Source organism: Podarcis gaigeae (genome assembly GCF_964106915.1).
Source record: "Podarcis gaigeae genome assembly, chromosome: 2".
Lineage (NCBI taxonomy): Eukaryota > Metazoa > Chordata > Lepidosauria > Squamata > Lacertidae > Podarcis > Podarcis gaigeae.
In genome coordinates this window covers 31040125-31066907 of record NC_139679.1, presented here as the reverse complement: position 1 = coordinate 31066907, position 26783 = coordinate 31040125, and the positions used below count along the sequence as shown (strand labels likewise).

The following is a 26783-nucleotide window of genomic DNA, read 5'->3' as shown; positions in this document are numbered from 1 at the left end:
GGTTATCATTCTAGAACAGGCTCCTAGAGCTCTTTAGAAAGTTTAATTGCTCCAGAGAAGCCTGTGTGAGGGCAGGTGATCTACAATCTGCCATTTCACAACAGCAGTTTATTAAGACAACTTGAGTGTTACATAAATCCATAGGAGACAGTTATTAAGCTCCATTCTTCTTAAGCCAGGCCACCAGCCACCCTGTGTGTGTGCATAAATGTGCATTTAAAGAGTACTCATTTTAAGTATAACTCTAGAAGTGTAAACATTTCCAAGAAGACTCAACCCACACTCCTAATGTATTTGAACACTTGCAGAACAAAACATTAATTTTGCTTTCTATTCTGGTAGGCCTGTCTTTGAAAACCATGCCTCCCAGACACACACAGCTCTAGATTTTTCCTAAAACCACAATTTCCCCAGACAATTTGTACTTCTTTTTAAATCAGATTTATTATTCATTCTTGATCACAAGAGTTGTAATTTAAACCTGGCAGCTCTTGTCTTTTGCCTGTTATTAACAGCAGCACAGTAAAAAAATAATAATGCTCATGCCATCTCTTGCATACAATAAATAAATTAGGGTAGCCAGGTTGCAACCTGAAGATTCCCGGTTGCAAACAGATCAAAAGCACTTACAGCTGCACCTTAAAAAACATGACTGCCCAGCTTATGCCGAATAACGATTTTCCTCAACAGGTTCACAGGGGGGTTATGGGTTCGAACCCCACATTGGGTGAAAGATTCCTGCATTGCTGGGGGGTTGGACTAGATGAGCCTCGTGGTCCCTTCCAATTCTGGTGGCTGGTGGTGCAACTCAGGTCCGACATCTAGCCTGAACCCTCCTAAGAAAGTCAAAGGTTCCGGTTGCATAACTAGTTACTCTCCTAATTAAGAACCAAAGGCTTGACCATATTTTTGTCCGGCACCAAGAAACAGGTTAAGGATGGCTGCAGAAAAAAAAAGATAACGATGTTTTGACTCGAAGCGCTATATTATGATGCCTCTGCATACAGGATCTTGGGAATCGTGTTGCGAGAGGAGGCTTCCCACCGACAGCTGTGAAAACAAGGTGCTGGACCACACGGGCCTTCGGCCTGAATCCGGCAGACCCCTTACGTTCTTCCGTAGCTCTGGGCTGCGTCAAAAGGTGTTTGCCGATGGATTGGGATATTTGGAAGTGACCCGTTGTCCCTTCCCCCGTTCTGCCCGTTTGGAACGAAGCCAAGCCCTGCCCTTGGATGTCTCGCGGCCATCGGGAATTCCCCGTTTCCGGCTACAGCCGGGAGGGAGGGACGGACGGAGCGGCGAGGCTGAGCGGTGGTGGGTGGGGTGGCGCTCGGAAACGAAACTATGCGCATCCTCCAATAAGAAGAAGCCGAGCGGCGAGGGGGAAAGCGAAACTTTGCCGGCTTGCCTTGCCTTGCTCAGCTGCTGGTGCGTCAGAGAGGAGCGGGCTTAGCAGAAGCGGGGAAGCCTCCTTTCTGCTGAGCTGCGGGGTAGCCATTGCGGAGTTAAGCCGAGGTGAGTAACACGAAGGTGGCAGGTGCCGCCTAGTGAAGCAACCTGGCCGGCTTCGCGGCGTGACCCGTTAAAACCTTTTGCAGGCACGTAGGATAGAAACCTCGCCTCCAAGCGGGGAAGGGGGGGGTGGCTTTTGCTGTCGCTTCTGCTAAACTTTTTGCAAGCTCGGGATGGGGATGGGGGGAGGGCTGGGACACGTTTTTGTGTTCTTTTGCCCGTTTGCTTTTTTCCCCCGCGGGAGGCGGCGGCACCTGCGTGGATATTAAACGGAGTGGAACTGCAAAGGGGGAGTGGGGCACGGTTTGTTACCTCGGTTATATCTAGGACAGTTTGCAAAGTTGGTCGTGGAGGGTCGGGTAGCTTTCCTGGGTCTCCGCTATTGCCCTCGCTATTGAGGTGTGCTGTTGGTTTGGCTGCGGTGGGAAGGCGAAGAGGTTCCCACCTTTGCCCTGATAATATTGTGAATTTAAGCAAAGCGGCAGACCCTCCAAAGTCCGCTTCGTTGCTTTTGGGCTGCGAGGTCATGCGTCCCTCGTCGACTTTCTGTTTCACTTCCGTGAGCAGACGCTGGGCCTTTGGAACCTTCCTTTTTTATTTTTAAAGAAGTAATGTTTATGGCATGCTCATGCCGGAGACAATCTCCTGGATCTGGGAAGGATTCAATGGCTGGAATAGCCGGGTCAACTTCATGATAATGGCCTAAGTATGGGCCGTAAAGGTAAGAAAGGAAGTGGGGCAAATAGGTGGGCCCCCTTCCTCAGCTGGCTGTGGTAGCTAAGCGAAAGCCCTAGGTTTGATTTTTTTTTTTGAAAGAGTGAAATTTGTTCCAATTTGTGTGATAAAAATAGTAATTTGCTGGAAACCAGCGAATAATGTGTTGCAAACATATAAAGAATGTAATCTCTATGAATTCTGGGGTTTGTAGTGCAGCAGCATCTGCATCTACCAGTTGTAGGTGAGGTGGAGAGACAGAGACTGATCACCCGTTATATTTGCATAGTGGCTGCTGATTGGGCCATTGCACTATCTGGCCCCGGGCCTGGAGTCCAGGGGTTGTGTGCGCTGAAGTTAAAGCATTTCTTTCTCTCTCTCTCTCTCTCTCTCTCTCTCTCTTTCACACACACACACACTACAGTATTAGATATGGGGAAGAGCTGAGGCAAAATTTACAGACCTTCTGCACTCTTCTCTTTCCTATTTCAGTTAGTAGTGTCCAAGCTATTTCAACACGTATGTTCCCAAGATGCTATTTTGACACCAATATTCTAGTTTTAAAATGGCAGCCGTCTCCAAGTGCCCAGTGTGGGGATGGGCCTTGTGCCTTGCCACCCTTCAGTGGGTTTTCCTGACATGTTTCCCAATCCTTTAACAGTTGCATGTCATAGGCAGAAGTTAAGTGGGTGTAAGTGCCGCTTTGTCTCTTTGCTGCGGAAGGATGGCTTCTGCCAGGAGATTTTGAGGTGTGATCCTTTTGGGAAGCCGTATAAATAAATAAACACCAGAGGTGTTGTGAGGTGACAAGATCTTCCTGTCCTCAGCACCTTGTCTCAAGTGGAGGAGTCTGAGGAATGGAGCCAACTCAGAATAAATACATACATATACACACATATGTTCCTTTGCTGTTAAGGACTTGTAAGCCAAACTGCTATAACCTTAAAGCACATAAGTAGCTGTGCAAATAAGTTGCATTGTATTTAGCAAAATATCAGGCAGTGAAAGCGAAAACCGATGGGAGATTACACTTGAATTGGGCCTTGCTGATTCAATGAGACCATTGTGGGTTGGTAGTTCAATACAAAAACACTCTCCTGGTCAGTGATAAATTGTGGATAATGGAGTACAGTACCGACATAAAGTTTAGCAGTAATGTAGTATAAGCTTTGAAATCTTCATAACTGCATTGTGTTATCCTCACAATGTTTATGAGGTGGACAGGAGAAATGGTTCTTAGTCTTTAAAGGGTGAATGGCATTTCTTGTGTGATTTAAGACAGGCTGCAGTTTCTCTTTATAGGTGAAGGGGAAAGTGTCTTTGTATATGTTCAAAGAAACCTTTTTCTTACCCAGTTTCTAAATGTAAATATTGTAATTATGACCAGAGATAGGTTGGGGGTGATATTAAATGGGCACACTAAAAAGAACAGGGATGGGCCTACAAGAAGAATAGCACCTGCAAGAGAGACTTTAAATCACTGCTCCTGCTAACCGGTTTTGAGGAAGAGACAGCATGGGTGAGAAGCCCACTTACTACCATACTAGCTTTGATTAGTTGCACACTTTGTAGTATTAAAGTGTAGGTAAACTGAAGGCAGAAACTGAGCGAGAGATGTGGTAAATGCCCATCACCACTATGCCCACACTTAAAGAAATATACATATACCATACTGCACGGCCACTGCCAAAATAAATGTTTAGCTCAAAATACTGACATGCTTAGACACCAAACTACCTGAAGGAGCATCTCCACCCCATCATTCAGCCCAGACACCAGGGTGGATTTGATTTAAATCAAATTGATTTAAATCATGATTTAAATCACTAGTCAGTAAGACTTGATTTAAATCACTAGTCAGTAAGACTTGATTAATTTATTTTATTTTTATTAATTTTTACAGAAAGACTCGTTCTTGCGGGTATAATCTTAATATTTACAACCAGAAGAAGGTTTCATTTTTATAATAAATAAATTTTCAGAGTAGTTTTTACAGTTATATCAAAAAGTACTGATTTGGTTATACTATTAGAAATACATAGACAGATACTTATGAAATTATTGTGAGGTTTAATAAGTTAACTGTTTATATTTGGACAACTTTTCTGATGTACTTCATTGGAAGGAGAAAAATAATCATTTTCTTAATAACAGTTTAAACAATTTATTTAACAAAATCAATAATATTATAGCATATGTATCCATGTTTGTTAACTGTTGTGGTTAAACGTTGTTTCCCCCCCAAAAAACTTAGACTTAGCTTTAGCACACATGAAAAACTTAAAATAAATCTTTATTTCCCAATGAATAGCCTTTGGACTATAATGTAACTTAAATAGAAAACTATCTTTAGAAAGATTTTTCCTCCAAAAGCATTTTATTTTTAAAATCCGATTAAAATTTATAAAAATCAGATTTAAAAAAAATAAAAATCTTTAATTTTTATCCACCCTGCCGGACACTGAGATCCAGCTCTGAGGGCCTTCTGGCAGTTCTGTCACTGCAAGAAGTGAGGTTACAGGGAACCAGGCAGAGGGTCTTCTCAGTAGTGGCACCCGTCCTGTGGAACACCCTCCTATCAGATGCCAAGGAAATAAACAACTATCTGACTTTTAGAAGACATCTGAAGGCAGCCCTGTTTAGGGAAGTTTTTTATCTTTTAAGTTTTATTGTGTTTTTAATATTCTGTTGGGAACCGCCCAGAGTGGCTAAGGAGGCCCGGCCAGATGAGCGGGATATAAGTAATAAATTATTTTTATTATTACTTATTAGAACATATTGCGACAGGTTTGACGCATTATGACTTAAGTTTATGTCTATTCTTGGTTAGTTTTATAAGAATTTGTTAGGGTTCAGGAGGCAAAATACTTTGTATTAGAAGTAGGATTGTTACTGTTATATTTTCACTGAACTTTTCAGCCAAGTTCATTTAAGCCAAAGCAGCTTAAAACTATTAAAATTCACTACAAAGATACAAGTTATAACTTTGATTACATTTTGATGCCTGATGCTAATTTTAGAATTATTGTAATTGAAACCTATCTATGCATTTGTGTGTGTGTGTTTGAAGTGGGTTCCTGTGTTTATAACATACTGTTAAAATACAGAACTAGTGAACTTATCCGGATCTGATGAATCATTAAGCAGAACTACATTTATTAATTCTCTATGAATATATAAAATGTTACTCCAGTTAGTTTCGTTTCACTGAGTGAAACAATATGCAAGCAAGTTGTATGACTAATGTCACCTCACCCCATTTGTCTTTCGTTTTCTTGCTTTCCAACAGGCTGGGGGGAAAACTTCACCCTGGATCAGCAATTGCATGAAAAGGGCTTTAAATGCCCTGAATGTGGCAGTGCTCAGCCTGCATCTCACAAATTCTGCAGTGACTGTGGGAAGAAGTTAGCTGAGGCTTCTTCTACCAGCACACAAAGTAAGTCATTTACAGCCTTAACCAAGAATCACAAAATGGTGTACAACTACTTTTCAAGATGAATTAGGGACACAATGAAAATACGTAAAAGACATTGAAAGTTCTAGAATCATTGGTGTCTGTCTGGTTTATTGCCCCCCTTGCCTATGAATGTTCCGGACATTGCAGAGTTGTAGCTGGCTAGTCAATGTCCTTACCTCTCCTTGCCTTTTTGTGTTCCTGATGCGGGTGGCGCTGTGAGTTAAACCACAGAGCCTAGGGCTTGCCGATCAGAAGGTTGGTCGTTCAAATCCCCGCCACGGGGTGAGCTCCCATTGTTTGATCCCTGCTCCTCCCAACCAGCAGTTTGAAAGCATGCCAAAGTGCAAGTAGATAAATAGGTACCGCTCTGGTGGGAAGGTAAACGCCGTTTCCGTGCGCTGCTCTGGTTCGCCAGAAGCGGTTTAGTCATTCTGGCCGCATGACCTGTACGCCGGCTCCCTCGGCCAATAAAGCGAGATGAGCGCCACAACCCCAGTGTCGGCAACGACTGGACCTTTACCTTTAACTCTGTATTGGAGAGTAAGTGTAAAATTCAACTGGTAGTACAGTGGTCCCTCAGTTTAAGAACAGTCCTGTTTAAGAACGATTCAGTTTATGAACTCTGCAAAACCGGAAATAGTGTCCCAGTTTGCGAACTTTACCTCGGTCTAAGAACGGAATCTGAACGATGGAAGGGCACCGGCGGCAGGAGGCCTCATTAGGGAAAGCTTGCCTCGGTTTAAGAATGGACTTCCAGAACAGATTAAGTTCATAAACCGAGGTACCACTGTAATTTAATCAATAATAGCATGAGATGTATATAAGTTCCAGTTTGTGCATATGTTATTTCTGTCTGTCTCTCCACTCTTTTCTCCCATACCATGTTTTCATTCTCTTTTGGAGTATTAGTTGTAGAGTTAAATGCACTGTTTTAAAAAACCACTAAACTCATGCCCCCAAACCTTAACTGGGTAAATGTGTTGGGGTATGTGTTCCTGGAAGTCCAAAGAAGTGATTAAATTTCTCCAACAGCAAGACACGCTTAGCAGTATTTTACGGATTATATTGCCTCCATTCATAGTTCATACATTTCACACATATGACAAGACAAGTTCTCCAAGCTTCTAAACACTAGCAGTTCCAACTTACTAAAATTTTACAGAAAGCAATTGTCCAAACGCCTAACTCTTGCAATTTCCCACAGTTCTCTGTTCTCCCAACTGTCCTCTTCTCTTCCTCAGGAATGTGGATGTGGGAGAATATTTCATATGCAACAGTACGTGATAAGTTACCCAGCAACTAGATAAGAAAACCACAAGCCCCTTGCAGCTGCACTTTGGAAAAAATAAATGAATGTCCAGCTTTCCCCCCTCCAGCTTTTTGTCTTTCACTTGCCCATTTTCTGCACACTCCTAACACTTCCCTTACCTCATGATTCTTATTACACATCTACTTTCCCTTATGCTATAAAGTGAGGAACGCTACAGCACTCTGCGATCTATGCAAACATAGATCCAAAAACACATCTCTGTCCCTTACCTGAGAGATACTATCTTAAGAATATAATGGTGGTAAGAAGAGGCTGCTCTTCCTTCTCGCCATGCCATCTGCAGTGGGGGGGAAAGTTTGACAAGCATAATTATGGCCCAAACATGCTAGAATAACACCACTGGGGGAAAACAGCTGTTAGAAGGCTTGTTATGTGACCCATTTATTTATTAAAACATTCTGTCTGTCTTAGACAAAATGCCAAATGCGGCTTACATAAAAAAGTCAAATAGGCACAGCCAAATGGGTTGGTGGACATTAGTCAAACAGCTTGCATATGTGTTGTTAACACTCTGTGTGAAAAGAAACTGAAACATTAAGATATATACAGCAACAGATTTAAAAAAACACTGCAGACCAAAATGGCAATGGTGCAATAGCCACAGAGAAAGTGTAACTTACTTTGTTGTTGTACATTAATTAAAATAATTACTTTCTGCAGTATGATGAATGGGATGCGCTAATAAAATGAAATGTGAATTATAGAGACAGTATCTGAGATGTGTTGTTGCATCAGAAAGGCAAGCATATGCTCTTCAATTTCTTAATTGAAAGAGAGGTGTAACCTGGGGTTCATGCCTGGGGATTTAATAATTAAATAATGCTCTTTGTGGGCCTGACAGAAAATTTACTGACTTCTGTGTCTAAAAATGTTGGTTCCTGTTCACCACTGAGACCCCCAGCCCTGCCTCTGAACTAATGTCAGACTTCTCCATAGATAACTTTCTGCAATTCTTCTGTTTCAGTTGCAGAAAACAGAGATGCAAAACTGACTTCAGTGCTGGAGATGGAGCCTGGGGGCGAACTGAGAGTGGAAAGCTCCCCTTCCTTGGGATCTTCCGTTGATAAGCAGCCACTAACTGGGGAAGCACAAGGGGAGCCAGAAAAATCTTTATCTGAGAGCCCTGGGAGTCAAGCCTCTCTCACACAGAAAAAAGTGAGTACATTTGAGAACAGGTTGGGCATAGTGCAGAGATTTCAGAAATACAAACTTTCGCTTCCTGCTTCCTGCTGTCTGCTATGGTGGAGCTGTTAAGTGTGCTTTGCTGATGCTTCTTGAAATGGCCACTTGGTTTAAAGTTGCTGCATTGATAGGCAAGCAGTTACATTTTGCTTACAAATGCTAAGCTCTCTGAAAGCAAGGCTATTTTTCAACAGGCAGTAAAAGTTGAGAACGATGTTGACTGGAATGAGTTGAATGAGGATGATAACCCTCCTTCCAGAAAAAGGAAAAAGGAGAAACCAGACCTATATGAGGGCAGCAGCCCATGCTCAAGCCCGCAGCAGGTAGTTTTTCCTATGTGCAGTGAGTAATTAAGTAAGTGAATTGGTCTGAAGTATCAGTTGCCAGTCAAGTGTCTGCTGTGAATTGCTGATTGGAAAAATGGCATTTTTGTCAGAATCCTTGACTAGTTCTTGCAAATAGAAAACCCTGCCCAAAATCCTGGAGAGCTACTGCCACTGCACTGAGCTGGATGGACCAATGGCCTGATTCAATCAAAGGCAGCTTCCTATGAAAGCTAGGTTTTCTCACCCATGGAAAATGGCAGCCATGGGTGCATTATGTTCCATCTTCAGATTTTGGTCCAGTTTCAAGGGACGCTCCACAAAGAGCATATTACAGTAATCCAGTCTTGAGTTCACCAATGCATGAGTCATAGCAGAAAGTTATTTCTGTCCAGGAAAGTGCATAATTGCATACCAATCAGTTGATAGGAGGTGCTCCTTGCCATGGATTGAAGGACAAGTAATTAGTAGTACAGTCGTACCTCTGCTCCCGAATGCCTTAGGAGTTGAACGTTCCGGCTCCCGAGTGATCGAAAACCAGAAGTGAGTGTTCTGGTTTTCGAATGCTTTTTTGGAAGCCCAAATGTCTGACACAGCTTCCGCTATTGTTTCTGGCGTGCTTCCGCATTCGGAAACCAATCAGAAACCGTGCCTTGGTTTCTGAACATTTCGGAAGTTGACGGACTTCCAGAATGGATTATGTTTGACTTACAAAGTACCACTGTAATAATAACGGGTGTGCCTAAGTTTCCATAGCTAAGAGTGGAAGCATATGCTGGGAAGGTTAATATTGAGGATGTAGGGTGAATGATCTATTCTTCCTTTACCTCTGAACCTTTCAAATCAGGGTTTCTCCATTTTAAGAGGTGAGTGTTATTTTATTTTATTTTATTTTATTTTTTCCATCATGCAGAAGAAGAAAAAGAAAAAGAAAAAGAAAAGGCATTCCTCAGATGCTGAAGTTCAGGACTCCTCAATGACATCCTTGACAAGTTGTTTTAGTTCAGCACCACTAAGTCTTGATCACTTTAGCCCTGAAGTGACAGATGCAAAAAACCAACCAAAGGAAATTCAAAGCCCAGAAGATAAATTGACCAAATCAGACAAGGAGTCAGTTGGTGACAGTGGAGGTCAGATTAAAAGTAGCCCCTTAGACATAAATCAGAGTCTAGCAGTTGTTGCAGAAAAATATGTTGGTGATATTGATACCAAGAGTCAGGATAGTAATAATGGTGCAGCAGACCAGCATGTTGGTGCTGCAGTTGCAGAAGAGAAGATGGAGGAGGAGAGCTCTGAAAAGAATGATGTAATTGGTGAACAGACAGGTTCTAGTAAAGAACAAAGTAAGACAAGTTCTACTGCAACACAACCTAATTCTGATGGAGATGCAGAGAGTGCCTCTTTGGACCCTTGCTGTACTGGTGAATCTTCCGAAAATAAAGTTGCAAAATCAAGTACAGAAGATCAAAATCGGGAAATTAAGACAACTTTGTCTGAATCGGAAGTGAGCCCAGGTCGTAAGAAAAAAGTTGAAGAGACCAAGCAACAGACAAGTGCTTCGGTTTCAAAGGTATGTTGCTTGCAGTCCTATTGGCTGTCTCGTTGTGTGGGCATATGTCTGCTTCCATTGCCTTCTTGGGTGTTTAGGAAAATAGGAGAGTTCGAGCTGCATGTCATCCATTTGCTTATTAATGAAAGTAGAAATTAAATCTCTAGATGACCTCCCCATGTAGTTTCATGCAGTTGTTGAACAGAGTAGAAGGCAGTATCGAGTCCTGCAGGCGGTAGTGGACTTTGTGGTGGACTGACGCCACTTACCTGATCTCCTGACAGCTGTGCCGCTGCTGCTTACTGGGGAAAGAAGGGCGAGGCAGCATAGAGGTTGGCATGGAGCAAATCCACCAGCACAGCCAGTCCTAGCACCATCTTCTGAAATCTACAATCCAGGATGGACTAGAACCACTGCAGAACTGTTACCTGTTAACTTCATCCTAGAATGGTACTCCCAAAAGGTGCTGTGCTTGGTATCAAAAGTTGTCAAGAAATTCACATAGGACTAACAGACAGAATCAGCTCCAGGTTTCAGGGGGCCCCAGGCAAAATAATCCTTCCCCCGTTGAATTTATCAGGCATGGGGCAAGAAGCAGCAGTGAGAGGAGTACAGTGAACAAATCATTCTAGTCATCCTTCCCCAATGTCCCTGGTGTTAAAAGATGGGTTAGTCCCTTGATTGCTGAAGCTTCTTTAGGTGCCAGGATTGGTCTTTTGTTTTTAAAAGGCATTTAGCCTAATAATAATAATAATAATAATAATAATAATAATAATAATAATAATTTATTATTTATACCCCGCCCATCTGGCTGGGTTTCCCCAGCCACTCTGGGCGGCTTCCAACTGAATATTAAAAACAATACAGCATTAAAAACGTCCCTAAAGAGGGCTGCCTTCAGTTGTCTTTTAAAAGTAAAATAGTTGTTTATTGCCTTGACATCTGCTGGGAGGGGGTTCCACAAGGCAGGAGCCACTACCGAGAAGGCCCTCTGCCTGCTTCCCTGTAACCTTACTTCTCGCAATGAGGGAACCGCCAGAAGGCCCTCGGCGCTGGATCTCAGTGTCCGGGCTGAATGATGGGGGTGGAGACGCTCCTTCAGGTATACAGGACCGAGGCCATTTGGGGCTTTAAAGGTCAGCACCAACACTTTGAATTGTGCTCGGAAACGTACTGGGAGCCAATGCAGATCTGGACAAGCTCCCTGCTCTGGACTGGATGGTTCCCTTTCAGAATCTTTCCTTTGTTGCCCAGGGCTGTAAGATTCACTGAGGGATTGAAAAGGAAGTTGTCCTTTTGTGTCCTCCCAATTCCCCTGATTTTATGTTGCATAAGTGCTTTGGGGAGTGGCTTAAGGGATCACATGCTAGCTTGTCTGATCTAGTTGCATAGTGCACTGGGCCACAGTGGAAGAAAATACTTAAAGGCAGCCCATCCAACCTGACCCAGTGAAGAGCCAGATTTTACCACCAGGATTCACCAGAGGCTGCTGAAAGAAGAGATTCATTTGCATGAAAACAAAATATTGTGGGGGAGATACCCCACCCGCCTAGTCCATGGCTTCTAAAATAACCCCTTCTGATGACCTGTCTCAAGCATAATTTTCTCATTGGGAGCCGGGCTCAAGATTAAGCTCCCCACCCACCCCCATATTTGTGTGTGTGTGTGTGTGTGTGTGTGTGTGTGTACACACAATTTATTAATTTTATAATAACAAAAAACCCAAAAAACAAACATCACAATCAAAATCATACATCTTAATTGACTTCCCTCCACTCCCCCTCCTGGTTCCATCATTTTATACTTCTTCACACACATCCACAAAATCTTACGTTCTTAAATATCCAATTTTAAAACCTTATTCACGTTGTTACAAGTGACCTTTAAAAGTTCAACTAATGTAAAAGCCTATACACAAAGCTTGCTAAATATGCCTTGAACATCCCCCCTTTTTTAAAAAAAGAAACAAAACAATGTCCTTTTTCTTTCTAGAGTTTAAAAATGTCTAGTATGTCCTGCATAGTTCATTAGTTTGCTTTGCCAGTCTCCATCTTCTTTGGTGGTGGCTTCTTCCTTCTATAGGGCTGGTCTGGTCTTGGCCTGGCATCCATTCTCAGATGCAGGAACAAAGTCTTTTGCATGGTAAATCGGTTAGGTCCTGTATCTTTCAGAATCATAGCTTCTTCTTTTTTTAAACAAAAGTCATTTTCAACATTCTCTTCAAATCTTTATATATCACTTCCCAAGCCTTCTTAATAATTTTGCATTGCCACCACATATGGTAGCCTCTCATACCTTTTACCTGTCCTTCCTGCTTCATCTCCATCACCGTCAAAGCTTCCCAAATCAATTCACACAAGGTGTCATTTTTGTCATAGACCACCCTCACTTTCCCTTGCATTTTCCTCAAACCTCGTACCTCAGCCTTTCCCATGTTAGTGGTGTGTGCATCCACTTCTTTAAATTGTCCCACAGCCTCAGAAAGTAAATTAGTATTTTTCTGAACTAGAGAGGCTGCCTTATCAGCATTTTGCTTTATTTCTTTTGTCTGACCAAACAATTCTCTTTTAAATTCTAAAAGTAAGTCAAATAATTCATATTTCTCTTGTCTTACGGCTTTGCTGGTTTGTTTCAGCATTAAGATTTTTTCTGCCAATTCTAATTTGAGATGGGGCTGCAGTTCTCTTGCTGTTTCCCAGCTTCCTTTCTAAGATTAAATTTCAAAACAAAAAGTCCTTTCCCACCAGGGAAAGTGTTATTTTGGCTTTATCAGTACTTTGTCAAGGTCGTTTCACTAGACTCAATAAAAAAAAAACCCGTACTTCCAGCCTCCTCCCTCCCTCCCTCCCTCCCTTCTACTTTGCTCACAAAAACAAATTTTAGCAGATTTAACAATTGTATATCCCCTTATTTACATCCGTTAACACCAGAGTAATTTTTAATTGCCAATACTGTATAAATAAAACTGAATTATTTGAAAATCTGATTTAGGCCAATATTAGCAATGAATATTATAGTCCTTTTTTCATAATCTTGATTTTTAACCAGCTGTTACCTTTTAATAAAATAAGTCCACAATTATAATTCCGTTAGGTTAGATGTCTTCTAACTTCTTTCCTACAAGTAGCATAAATTCAGAGGGTCAGTCCAATCTTTCTTCCTGAGAGGAAATTTGTGATATTCTTCCATACAATAACAGTGCAGTCCTTCTCCAGTTTAGCCTCCATTTAAAGTCAAGTTCAATTGCAACATAGGATGGATTCAAATTCAAGTCAAGATCAATGTATTTTTTTAAAGAGAAAATCTTGAGAGCTTGGTGAAATCTTTTAATCCTTATTATTCATTAGCTAACTTATCTTCCAAAGTGAACTTCATCAACACTTCACTTTTGTGCTCATATCACCAGGAATGGGAGCGGACTTCCTTTTAATATTCCCATTTTTTGCCAAATCAATCAAATTAAGCACTCCTCACCTTTGCAATCGGCTTTGGTCTTCTGAAAAGGTAACCGCTCGTGGCTGGATTTTAGGTTTTGCTCTCTACGAAGCTATGTTGGTGCCTAGCTCACCGGCACACTTGGCTCCCCCCACTCTCCGCGCCTTTCGGCACAAAGGCAGGGACCGGCAGTACCGAGCGGCCGTTAGTGAGCCGCAGGACCCCGAGACACCTCAGTGCTCCTCTTGGGTCTTTTTGGGGAGGTGCATCGCGCTTGCGCTCTTCCCCTTAGGCTCCAATAGGGCCAAATTTGACAGGAGCTGTCAGATTCGCGGTCCGCTCGCCATCTTGCGGAAACTTCTAATATAACCCATTCTGATGACGTGTCTCAAGCATAATTTTCTCCTTGGTAGCCGGCACAAGATTAAGTCCTCCCCCCCCCCCTTTCAAGCCACAAGGGACTAGTACATTTTTTCAAGCATTTGAATCACATATGCCTGTGTTACAGAAAGCCAAGTTGGAAGAACAGACTAAAGCGGAAAATATCTGCAAAAAAACAGAAGAAGCAGAAACTCCAGCAGAAGGGTCTGAGAAGGGAAAGACTTCTGCTGCTACCAATGAGAAGAAGCAACAGAAAGATCAAAAGACTAAGAAGCAGCAGGCAAACCAGGAAGTCAAGCAGAGGTATAGCACATTTCTGTTTATTTCAAAAGTGGTATTAAATTGGAACTGGCCAGTAGCAGTTGTTGCATAGTTCTGATCCGAAAGGTTAGAAACACGAAACTTTACTAAATCTGAAATTACCGCAAATACTCATCTAACCCACTTCACTATGTAGTGTTCATAGATCTTCCCAGTGCCACCAACATCTCATTAGTACCATTTCTAAAATACTATTATTTCTGTAAAGCATTTTTTAAAAGACCACAATGGATAAGCTAACTGTTTGAGCAATCATTTTTACCCACTCATTATTTCTGTATTGATCAGTTCATTTTATTTTTTAGGAAGAAGGCGGAAGATAATAAACATTACACTTTTTAACATACCTGCTTGTTTTCCCTTTTGACATAAGCAACTTAAGGGTAGAGCAATCCATATTTCAGGGAGCCAGTTTAATTTACCTTGGGATAAATTATGCCAGTGTGACTTATCCTTATTCCAAACTCCACTCAGAAGCCTAATGGAGGGAAAGAAGTCTTTAAAGTTGAGTTTGACTTATCCAACCCCTTTAGCCAGTGTAACTCTCACTGGGTTGCTGGTCATATGACTGAGCTGAACAGAATTTGGAATAAGGTTAAATCTGCCTCTCCACACCCCCAACATGCCCTGGAACACGCCCCCCCCCCCCCGGACTAAAAGCCTCAGTTCAGCTGGCTGAGCCAGGATGGAGGACTTGCCTAGAGTATCTCTGGCTAAGCCAGCATGAAAGCCTTCAGTTGGTGTAGGAGACTGCCTGTTCCAAACATTACTCATCCTAGTGGATCTTGGGTTTGGATTGCTCCCTTAAATTGGTGACAGCCACAGCTTCTCTTGAGGTTGTACCATGCCAGCCCAGGCGTAGCTCCACCCTTGCTGGTGTAATGTCTTTGCATCTTATTTGGGCAGAAGCCTGTCTGCTTATGTACTGCTACACATATGGACTTGCTATGTCTTTTCCAACACATAATTGATGTAATATAGTATTGGCATAGGTACTGCCAAAACTTTGGAGACTAAGATGCAACTGTTCCTATCCTTGGCACTAACAATATCCGTTCAGCTTGGAACTGAAGTTGGGAGGGTGAAGGCTTCTTAATGGCTCTGCACTTAACAGTTAGAGCCAAAACAAATATCCAGCTGAACTTTTTGGCTTGGGGGGCATGGAGGGCATGGGTGTGAAGGAAACACACACCGTAGTTTATTTCATTTGCCAAACCCTGACACCCTCATCACCCTGGCAATTGGGGTGAACAGTATTAGTGAACCTTGTACATTTTGGGTGGTGATCAACTGTTAATTTCAACTAGTCTACTCAGAGTAAAACTTAAGGAGAATGGCTAAATTAGGTCCATTAATTTAGATGGGTCTGCTCTGAGTAATGCCTATTGCTTTTAATTCCCAGCAATGGCATATTTTGGATTCTTTGAGCATCTGTTTGCATTTTCTGACCATAGGAACTATCTTGTATAGAATAATATGAATAGTTTGAACTGATTTGTGAACCTGGATCATACTGTTTGGTATAATGAATATTAGCTGAAATTTATAGGAAAAAAAATGAGTTTTGATATCTCACCATCTGTTCCTTGAAGCTTCTGAAAGACTTCTCTAATTTTATTCATACAGTGATACTTGGTGTCTCTTCTTGGTAGTTTTCTCCCTCTCCTCTCCTCTAACATATACTGTAGAGTTGTGGTGTGGACTCTTCAACGCCATGGAACCATTTTCTGTTCTGATACATTGTGGTGCCCTACTCCATAAATTCACCAAAATATGTTATACTGACCATTGTTGTCTTCACTGTTGCAGCCATGTGAGTTCTGATGAAGGCGTTACAGTATATTTTCATGCTATACTTTCCAAGGACTTCAAGTTGGATGCTGGGAAGCACAAAGTTTTTGTCAGGGCACAAGGCATATCTGGCTATGTTAACTGGAAGGAAAATGTCTGTGAGATGACTTTCACAAAGTGAGTACAATTTTGTGCATTCATGCAAGCTTTGGAATGGATTCATGGGCCAGAAAGAATACTGCTATATGTAGAAGTGCTAGATGATGGTAACAAATAATAAGATCTGGCAAGGTATTTCGTCTCCTCTTTGATTTTTTCAGTACCTCTGTCCTAGCATTCTTGCTTTATCTTTTTCGAACTCTGCGGTTACTAATTTCCCCCCTAGTTCAGATAAGGCAGTTTTCATTAATCACTGTGTGATTGGGCCGCACTGACTGGGAACAGATGTCTACTTTTAAACATGTCTCCAATTAAACATGATGACCAGAGGAGAAAGATATTACAGAAAGAACAAGCGTCATTTTTATTCTCTCATTAGCAAGGTGAAACTGTAAAACTCCTTTGCTATCTTTATTATTGCCAGGAGGTATGATGTTACATTTACAGTATTGAATTTTTTAAAAAAATAAATGCAGCAGCATACAAATGATGTTGTTATCCTTGTTACTTTGAAGTGGTAGTTGTGACTCTTGATTTTTAAAAACGTTTTGCTGTTCTCCTTGTTGTAAGCCATTTTGAGCACTATTTCTCTCTCTCTCTCTCTCTCTCTCTCTCTCTCTGTGTGTGTGTGTGTGTGTGTGTGTGTCTGTGTGTGTGTGTGTGTGTGTGTGTGTGTAAAGTTTGCATGATGATAATGAAGTATTGTAACTGGATGTACCTCTGGGGTGGAGGCAAACCCTGTAATATGGAGTGATGTGGCCAATACTGGACCAACTTTAAGGGAGAATTATGTGTCTCTGTGTGAACTCTCATACATCTCCTCTAGGAATCCCTTACTTTATATGCACATCAACATGCTATGTAGGCTACCAAATTCTTGCCCTCTGGCTACTAAGGCTGCTTGCTTGTTCCTCACATTGCCGTAATAGCTATTAGGCTACATTATTCTTTTGTAGATTGTTCCACTATTAACCTCTTGAGAGTAGAATACCATGTATAAATAGGGGCCAGTGTTTAGAATAGTATCGTTCAACATGGGGGGAAAGTGGTGAGGTGTGTGTGTGTGTGTGTGTGTGTGTCTTCTTAATTTAGTATGTATGCATATCTGATCTAGCAACACTGTTTATTCCAGGTCGTTATGTTTTAAGGCATATAACTATATATTAAATGGTAAATATTTGGAGACCTCTCCTTCCATAAAAGTTAGTTGAAAAACTTTTGCCTATTGTCCTGCTTTACTGCTAAGATGTACATTTGTGTTTTGTTTTTTTTAATACTAGGGATCTTGGTGAGCATGGTCACCTAATGGAAGGCTGTGTCACTATTCATAAGGATAATATGGAGAAACCAATTCCCTATAAATACTATGTTGCACGTGGGAAGGACGGAGAGTGGGAATTCATTTACAAACCTTCTCATAAAGGAATAATTGTAAATCGTTTTTTGTTTATAAATCCAGCATTACTATATGGCCCAGGTAAGGAACTATCTCTGCCGTATGATTGTGGTTTTGATAATACCTTATAAACAGGGTGTGTGTAGTTCCCAAGAAAACAGAAACGGTATATAAAACCATTTCTCCATGGAAGTTTCTGAAGTTCTGGAGCAAGTGCTAGATGTAGAACAGAGTCCAAGTAGCTAGAAGGAATGCATAGATGAGAGAAGGGCCAATATTGGAGGGCTGTTTGAACACTGCTTCATTTCTCAGGCCAGCATCGGGTCGCAAACCATCATTAAGAAGCCTAATAGAAGCTACTGGTTCTGACTGCTGTACTACTGCATTTCCCAGCCTGTAGCCCTCCAGATGCTTATTGGACTTACAGTTCCCATCAGTCCCACCAAGCGTGGTCAGGGATGATAGGGGTTGTAACCCAAAGTATTCAGATGCTACTAAGTTGGGCTGCTGTAGTATGATCTAGCCTCCTGACTTGGCAGTGGACATTATTTCTCTCTGTGGGGGTAATGTTTCCTGCCAAACTGAGATATAAAGCTCCCTATTTGCTCGGGGCAGAACTTTCCAATGAATATGACAATTAAATGAACATGGAAGCAGTGGAATTCAGAAAGCACCTCCGTGGAAGTCAATGGAAATATGTATTTGTTCATGCTACTTAGCAGTTGCTGAAATCATTTGAGGGCAATGTCCTGGACATCAAATTTCATGTATTGAACTTCAAATGGTCTTTAGACGATTATAAAATAGCAAACAAACATTCCTACTTATGGAATATTTAGGGAGAAGAAAGCAATTATAATTGGGCTAGCTATTAGGATTACGCAGTAATGAAAGGGGACTTTATATATGCTTGGTACATATATTGCAAAAGTCTACAGCTTCATAATTTGGGTAATTGTTTCTCCATTACTTCAGTTATCAAGAAACCCCTTTTACTTTATTTAGTGTCTTTACATCATGATCCTAAGTATGTTTACTCAGAAGTAAGCAATACAGAGCTTAATTGCGTTTAATTCCAAGGAACTGTGCATAGGATGCACAATTTTTCTTAAACTCCCCCAGTAGCGGTAGATGCAGTCTTCTTCCATGCTAAGTGGGAGACATGGGGGAAGACCAGGAATAGCTATTGCACAGAGACTTGGAAGAGCTAGCTAAATGAAAACCATGCATATTTTGTCACACAAAGTCTAATTTCTCTTCTGTAAACACATAGATGTTCAAATTATGATTGGATTAAGTGGAAATACATTTCCATCATCATAAAGGGCTGCAGTATTTGCAAGTATCCAGAGGTGGGGCTGCATTGCTGACCTAACTTCCCAACTCCCTCCATCGCTGCTGGTTATTGAAGGGGGGGAGCAAGGGAGCTCAGTGCAGGCACAATACAGAGCCATTCCACCACTCCACGACTGTGCAGATTCCCCCCTGCCCTTCCCCTCTCAATAATCCGTATGTTGTGTGGCATTGGGGTACCAGGTCAACGATACAGCCCCACCAGCCATTACTGCAAGGTATGTGAGCCAGGAGTAGACAAAGAATCTAATATCCATTCCTTCCGCCAGAAGGTGCTTTATTCACTGCCTTCATGTTTTTTCTCTTGATGTGTGCATTGTGGTATGAATGTAGATGGCAATGGCAGGGTGGAAAAGAGAGAAACACTCAGCATTAATGCAACCTACTTGCCTAACCATCCTGCAAACAATCAATGCAGCACTTGTTTACCTTCTGTGATTCTGCCAGTTAGCTGAAAGTGGAACACTTGAGGCTTTCCCTCCAAAGGCTCTGCTTTGCAGGCAGAACAATTTGCAAAGTGTTAACTGTGGCTAGCAGACTAGTGCCAGCAGGAGGGAGAGTGGAAGTGAAGCGCACAATGGGGACTCGATATGTCTTGATGTCCAAATATCACAGGAGAGGATGGAGGATGGCAAATGTACATTGATACATAAAGGGAGAGGAAGGTACCCAGTCCTCCTGCTGCTGCTTCCTTTGTCCTAACACACAGGAGTAATTATTATTAGTATTATTTATTCATACCTCGCCCATCTGGCTGGGTTTCCCCAGCCACTCTGGGTGGCTTCTAACAGAATATTAAAAACACGATAAAACATCAAACATTAAAAACTTCCCTAAACAGGTCTGCCTTCAGATGTCTTCTAAAAGTAAGATAGTTGTTTATTTCCTTGACATCTGATGGGAGGGCATTCCACAGGGCAGGTGCCACTAACAAGGCCCTCTGCCTGGTTCCCTGTAACCTCGCAGTGAGGGAACCACCAGAAGGCCCTCGGAGCTGGACCTCAGTGAACGATGGGGCTGGAGACAGTTCTTCAGGTATACTGGGCCGAGGCAGTTTAGGGCTTTAAAGGTCAGAATCAACATTTTGGATTGTGCTCAGAAACGTACTGAGAGCCAATGTAGGTCTTTCAGGACCGGTTTTATATTGTCTCGGTGGCCACTCCCAGTCACCAGTCTAGCTGCCGCATTCTGGATTTATTGTAGTTTCCGGGTCTCCTCTAAAGGTAGCCTCATGTAGAACACATTGCAGTAGTCCAAGCGGGAGATAACTAGAGCATGCACCACTCTAGTGAAACAGTCTGTGGGCAGGTAGGGTCTCAACCTGCGTACCAGATGGAGCTGGTAGATAGCTGACCTGGACACAGAATTGACCTGCACTTCCATGAGCAGCTGTGAGTCCAAAATGACTCCCAGGCTGTGCACCTGCTCCTTCAGGGGCACAGTTGCCCCATTCAGGACCAGGGAGTCCCCCACACCTGCCTGCTGACATCCCCCCATCGTGTCAGGATTCAGCCTCAATTTGTTAGCTGCCATCCATCCTCCAACCGCCTCCGGACACTCACACAGGACATTCACCGCCTTCACTGGTTCTTATTTAAAAGAGAGGTAGAGCTGGGTGGTAGCCACATACTGATGAACACCCAACCCAAACCCCCTGATAATCTTTCCCAGCAGCTTCATGTAGATGTTAAAAAGCATGGGGGAGAGGACAGAACCCTGAGGCACCCCACAAATGAGAGCCCAGGGGTCTGAACACTCATCCCTTAACACTACTTTCTGAACACGGCCCAGGAGGAAGGAGTGGAACCACTGTATAACAGTGCACACAGGTCCCTCCCAGGAGGGAAATAACATCTATTTTTCTTCAAGAGTTTGCCCATGGCAGAAAGGAGCTGTGTGGTTTTTCTCTTCCAGGTTGGGGTTTTGCAGGACACACCAGCAGTTAGTGAAAGAGATTTCCATATGTGCAAGGGGAGGGAAGAGGGTATTTGCCAGAGGGATGGCGCTTTTTTGCTATGGGCCTATAGGCGCATGTATTTATTGAAAGCTGATCTTGTGTTAATGAAACCTAAAATATTTTTTTAACAGATTGGCATCAGTATGACGATATAGTATGTGTTAAACCATCTGACACTTTCTGGAATACTATTAAGAACAACATTCCTGGGCTTAAAAATCCAGAGAAAGAGGTTGTGAAAGGAAAACAAATAGCAGCAAAGGTGATGCTAGAAAGTCTCTTCAGTATATTGAACACTTGGACTCCTCTCAATGTCAGCAGCTTCATCCATCAGTTCCATCAGTTTTTTTGTGTGAATTGGAAACCAATGGTATATGAGGACAAGCCAAAGGAATGGACTGATTTACAGTTTGGAGAAAAAGAGGTATTGTAAATCAAAGTTGCAATTATCTAGAACAAGATTTTCTACATTATGAGGTACCACATGTTTAAATGAAATTGCAGGCTTTTTCAATAGTATTTCAAATATATGCAAGCACCCTGTTCAGCTGCTGCCTCACCCTGTTCTGCCCCTTTTTGTGACTTTTTGGGTCACTTCTGTGTTCGGCGCAATGCGTGTATACACAGTTGCACACACTGAACACATTAATACAAAGTTGCCTGTAATAAATCTGATGGATCTATAACATTTTGTGCAGCCTCTGCAGAGCTTAGAGGGACAATACTCTTAGGCAGCTGCTGACCCAGCCCTGGACTAATTGCTGCTGCCTTCACTTGGAATGCACTGGCAGAGAAGGTACTCAGTGGCATTGTGGCACCTAGGGCATGCAAGCACGCATGTGTGTGCCATCAACCCACCTCACTAGGTCAGCCCGTGGTGCCAATGCCCCTGGGTGCATGGGATGCACAGGATTCATGAAGCTTGCACACCAGCTCAGCTAGTGCCAAGCTAGACCACGCTGCGCCCCTGCCTGCCTGCCTGCCTACCTGATGCAGCCCTTGGTAGGCAACCCCCCGCCCCCAACGCTAGGCCATTCAGCAAGGGAGCTGGGGAGGCGGCAGCAGGGCCAGGCTGAGTGAGAGGGCTCAGAGACCCCCACCAGCAGGCAGGGCAGGACAGGGATCCTTGCATGGGGGTACCTGGCTCATACTCCCTAAAAAGCATGGGCCTGGGGCTATGGCCCCTCCACATACCCCCACGCTATACCTCTAGGTACACTGCTGGCTCTGTTCTTTTTCAGCTGGCATATTATTTATGCTGGGCACTGAGGAGGTTCCTTGGTACTAAGCATAAAGAATGGACACATCACATCTGTAAATGTCACTGTTTTCTGTATAGAGGAGAAGAATTACTTTGGAATGTGCTATTGGACATAGTATTTTCATTGATGCTGGCCATAAGCCATAGTTAATCAAATCATGCGTGGTAGTGTAGGGAGTTTAAGTATTCCTCACTTTGCTCCTCCTTTTCTAGAGTGGGGAAACAAGTCAGCCACTCCATTGTTTAGCTTTGTGGCAAATCGGTTCAGTTGTGTGAAGCAAATCATGAATGCTGGTACACATGTAATACCAAGGTAGCTACTCCATGGTTTGTTTACCCAACTCTAGAGAGGGACAAAGTGGGAACTTCTTGAGCTGCATGAACCAACTTGTGCACAGGTTTGCTTGCTTGCTTGCTTGCTTATTTATTTATTTGCTAGCCTCTTATAAACTGCATAATATTTTAAAATATCTCTTGGGTGGTATATGTTTTAATGATCTTTAATATTGTACAACAATGAAACAGTAGTGTAAAAACTTCCAAAATACATATAAAAAAATAAAACTGGAATTCATCTAGTTCAGGTGCATAAAACTGGTTCCAGACTTATGGGTCATGGAAAGCCTGGGCAGATATGTCGTTTAAAGACATTGGAAGCAACTAATGGTTTCTGTTTTATGTATGGCATTAGCCCTGATTTGTGGCCAGAATTCTGTGCCAATCTAACCGTTTAATGATAATCTGAATAAGCATTTCAGATTAAGTAATTGTCTTCTAAAGAAAATAGGTGGAGTTGGTTTTATTACTTTCACCCTTTTCTCTAGATCAAGCAGTTAATTCTCAATTATTTAAGAGAAACAGCCCATCCCCTCCTTAATCAGAACAATACAAGCTGTCCATCTTGGAACAAGGCAAAGAAAAATAAGCTGGGCCTGGCAGTGATCATTCTTGTACTAGGAGAATATTATAGACTTCCAACATCAAAAGAAGATCTGGTGCAGTTATGTAGCCTTCTTTGTTTGGAGAAACCACCAGCAGATGAAGCAAAATCTTTCAAAGAACTGTTTTCACATGAGCTACGGTATGTAATTTTGGATTTGAAAATTCAGGTTTAGTGTTAATTAAATGACTAGTGTTTCAAGTTTGTGACATTGTTTTAGCAGTTCACTGATATGCAAAACTTCAATAGGCTCATAATTCTATACTTTAGGAGGAATTAAGTGTCATTCAATTATTATTTTTCTGTCAGCACAAGCATTTTTGATTGACAAATAAAACAACCCTTGGGAGTAAGAGGGGAGAAATTTCCATTGTGCTAGTAGGAGCTATATCTCCATAAAGATGCACTTGTTGATTTTTTTGCCTCCTAGAACAGGGTATGTCATTTTAGGGGGTGAAATTTAACCTTTGCAAATTTCTTCAGTGAGCAGTCTTTAACAGGGATCAGCAAACTTTATCAGCAGGGGGCCGGTCCACTGTCCCTCAGACCTTGTGCGGGGCCGGACTATATGGGGGGGGGGGGAATGAATGAATTCCTATGTCCCACAAATAACCCAGAGATGCATTTTAAATAAAAGGACACATTCTATTCATGTAAAAACACGCTGATTCCTGGACTGTCCGCAGGCCGGATTTAGAAGGCAGTTGGGCCAGATCTGGCCCCCGGGCCTTAGTTTGCCTACCCATGCTTTAAAATATATTTTTTGGTGTGAAGAATTCAACTGAGCTATTTTTGTGATTGGACACCATTTAGCTTGGTAAGTGTATTAGATGAAGAAACACATAAACTGCTTTTGGAAAACCAAAGAATTTTAGTTTTGCTTTTTGAAAACATCACGTAAACCTAAATAATATTAATATATAATATATAATACTTGACAATCAGTTCTAATTATTTCTGTGCAATTTTATTCATACTATACTATATTAAAATACCTTTTGAATTCTGAACTTTTTAGTACTTGTTTTGTAATTTGTAAGTTGAAATATTTAGCATTCTGTACTCCTACAGAAAAAGTAGTAACTTTATGAGACACAACAGAAAAATATAACTTGACTCGCTTTTTGTGTGCAATTTTAAAGATAGCTGGCTTGGTTCTGCCACTGGCAGAAGTGGAAGAGATGATTTTGCTGATTCCCCTTGCATGTTTCCTTCCTGAAAAATCTGCATTGGAGATTGGCAAAAAAGTATCCCAGCCTTTTTCTACTGGGGACCTCCATTGCTTTGGGTTTGTTGCAGTTGCAAAAGAGACACTGTCAATCCAAGCCCATTGTTCTGGCCTTAACAGCTCCTGTGCTTCATTCAGAATGCAGGAGAAATACAACAAAACCAGAAATTAATTTGGGGCGACTATGTTATTACCTTTTTGTTGCAATGGTCTATATATTTCTATATAAAAAATGCAGAAGTATTGTAGAGAGCACCCTATGCAGAGAACCACAAAGCCTTTGGTTTCATGCACAAGTACTTTTAATGCAGGTTTTGTTTAATTAGAAAAAAATCTTTTACTGGTAGGCGTTAGTTTCTTATTTCTCTTTCAGTGTGGAACAATATTTGAAGAGGTTTTGCAATCATTGTATCGAAGAAAACATTAATGAGTGGCTGTGGACAATTCCAGCTTTTCATCTATTTACTGCTTCTGTTGATCTTGAGCATGTTCCTGTGAATACTCTGCTTGACTCTGAAGAGAAGTGTGCAGGGCTGGAAGGTCTTTTATTTGTTGAATGCAGGAATAAACAGGAACATAAAAAGTAAGTTTTTAATGTATTTGTTACTTTATTTCATTCTGAAATTATCAGTAGTCACATTGACTTACTGCACTGAAAAGTGGCATGATTTGAACAAGCTTTTCTTATGGCAAGAAGTAGAATGGGAATGTTTCTTACAATAAAGGAAATCATCTAAGATTTTCTTGTGTTGGTAGACTTGTGGTCAACGTGGCACCCACAGGTGCCAGTGTGCCCACCAGTCCCTGACGCAATTATGTGTGGCACATACAAAAGGCCCTTCAAAAATCCGTGGTACATGAGAGACTGGTTGCTATTCCTATTCTGTTCCTCTTCTACACTGTGCAATTGAGATATCTCTCCTTATTCATTCACCCTCTCAAAAAATACATCGGGGTGGTGACCTACTGGGTATGTTAAGAAAAGGTGGCCTCTTAACCAGGTCCTGAGCTGTATCTTAAACATTAGTACCAAAATATTGAGCTTGGCCTGATAGCAGATTGGATGCCAGTGCAGATCCCATAAGTAAGGTATATTATATGCTGGCAGCATTTTGTCTTCACAAGTTTATCTACCTGCTGTGTTCTCCACCAATTGTAGCTTCTGGGCCAATTCCGAAAAACCCTTCAGGGTAACCCATTTGGAGCACATTCTAGTTGTCCAATCTTGGGTTCCAAAAACATATACAATTGTGGTCAAGCTATGTCCTGCTTCAAAGGATAAGGATGCCAGCAGCCAGTACCCACTTGCAGAATAGTCCAGAGAGCAAAGTCAGATCACAGAAGAGAAACCAAGCCCAATCACAGGCCAAAGTCACATAGGGAAGTCAGATTCTCAGCAAGGAACAATAACTAGTCAAGAAGCTGGAGGACAGAAGCTGTTCAAGCAACTTTCCTAAGGGATTGAAGGTTTTTATCCTGGTTTCAGCCACCTTTTTCATTTTGATCTTCTTGACCATGCAAAAACCTATATTGAAAAAACTATATATATTGAATATATCTTCTTTTTTCTCTTTCTTTTTTTTCTTTTTGGTAGACACTTGCTTACACTAATGAAAAATAAGAAACATTTGATGAACGGAGATAGAGCACTGTTCAGGTCATGGTTCACCTTGCTACCTCTGGGGGACTTGGTTGAATTTATCTCCGAGTTTTCTGCTTATCCGTTAGATTGTCTTCTAGGAACCTTTCATCGACTGAAGAATTCGCAAATCACTTGCCGTAACTTTGAGGTTTGTTGTTTAATTCTGGTTCATTTATAGAAGATCACACCAGCATAAGTTATAATACCTCAGCTCCCCACAGAAACCCTTCAATCAATCAGATCTCGTTATTTTTAAAATAAAGAACATTGGTCTTTATCCTGATAGTTTGAATGAGAAGCCATAGAATTATTATACATGAAAGGGACATTGAGGTCTCTTGATTAAAACAGCCTTAAGTGAGACAGCATATTTTATGGGGAATGAACCTTTGTTATAGTCCATACATAGTATAGTCGTACCTTTGGTTTTTGAACAGCTTAGTGCTCGAACGTTTTGGCTCCCGAACACCGCAAACCCAGAAGTGAATGTTCCGATTTGTGAAATATTTTTGGAAGCCGAACGTCCGATGGGGCTTCTGCAGCTTCCGATTGGCTGTAGGAGCTTCCTTCAGCCAATAAGAAGCCTTGCTTTGGTTTCCAAACATTTTGAAAGTCAAATAGACTTCTGGAATGGATTCCAAGGTATGACTGTATAGATATTCCATGGATTCCCTAATCAGAACTGTATAGGATTAGTATTGACTGATCTATAATCTAATCATGGTTACTCTGTCAGGACTGTGTCATGGGAATGCCCTACTCCAGCCTTTTCTTTTCTTTCATTAATCATACCTAGGGCTGTTTGGGGCAGCAATCTTAAAATTTAACGCTGATTTTTTTTTTAAAGAAAGA

General features: G+C 41.8%; 1 protein-coding gene across 1 annotated transcript in view; it reads left to right on the top strand.

Moving 5' to 3' along the window:
- The first annotated feature begins 1404 nt into the window (after positions 1-1404).
- The window catches only part of LOC310839080 (E3 ubiquitin-protein ligase RNF213-like), a 94269-nt gene continuing 68890 nt past the window's right edge, over positions 1405-26783 (top strand). The window contains exons 1-12 of the mRNA XM_083727295.1: positions 1405-1515; positions 5516-5662; positions 7978-8168; positions 8390-8518; positions 9432-10088; positions 14011-14186; positions 16014-16172; positions 17435-17631; positions 20992-21284; positions 22946-23202; positions 24663-24872; positions 25884-26079. Coding sequence (XP_083583421.1) covers positions 8019-8168; positions 8390-8518; positions 9432-10088; positions 14011-14186; positions 16014-16172; positions 17435-17631; positions 20992-21284; positions 22946-23202; positions 24663-24872; positions 25884-26079 — 2424 coding nt within the window. The 5' untranslated portion in view covers positions 1405-1515; positions 5516-5662; positions 7978-8018. The remainder of the gene's footprint in view (positions 1516-5515; positions 5663-7977; positions 8169-8389; positions 8519-9431; positions 10089-14010; positions 14187-16013; positions 16173-17434; positions 17632-20991; positions 21285-22945; positions 23203-24662; positions 24873-25883; positions 26080-26783) is intronic.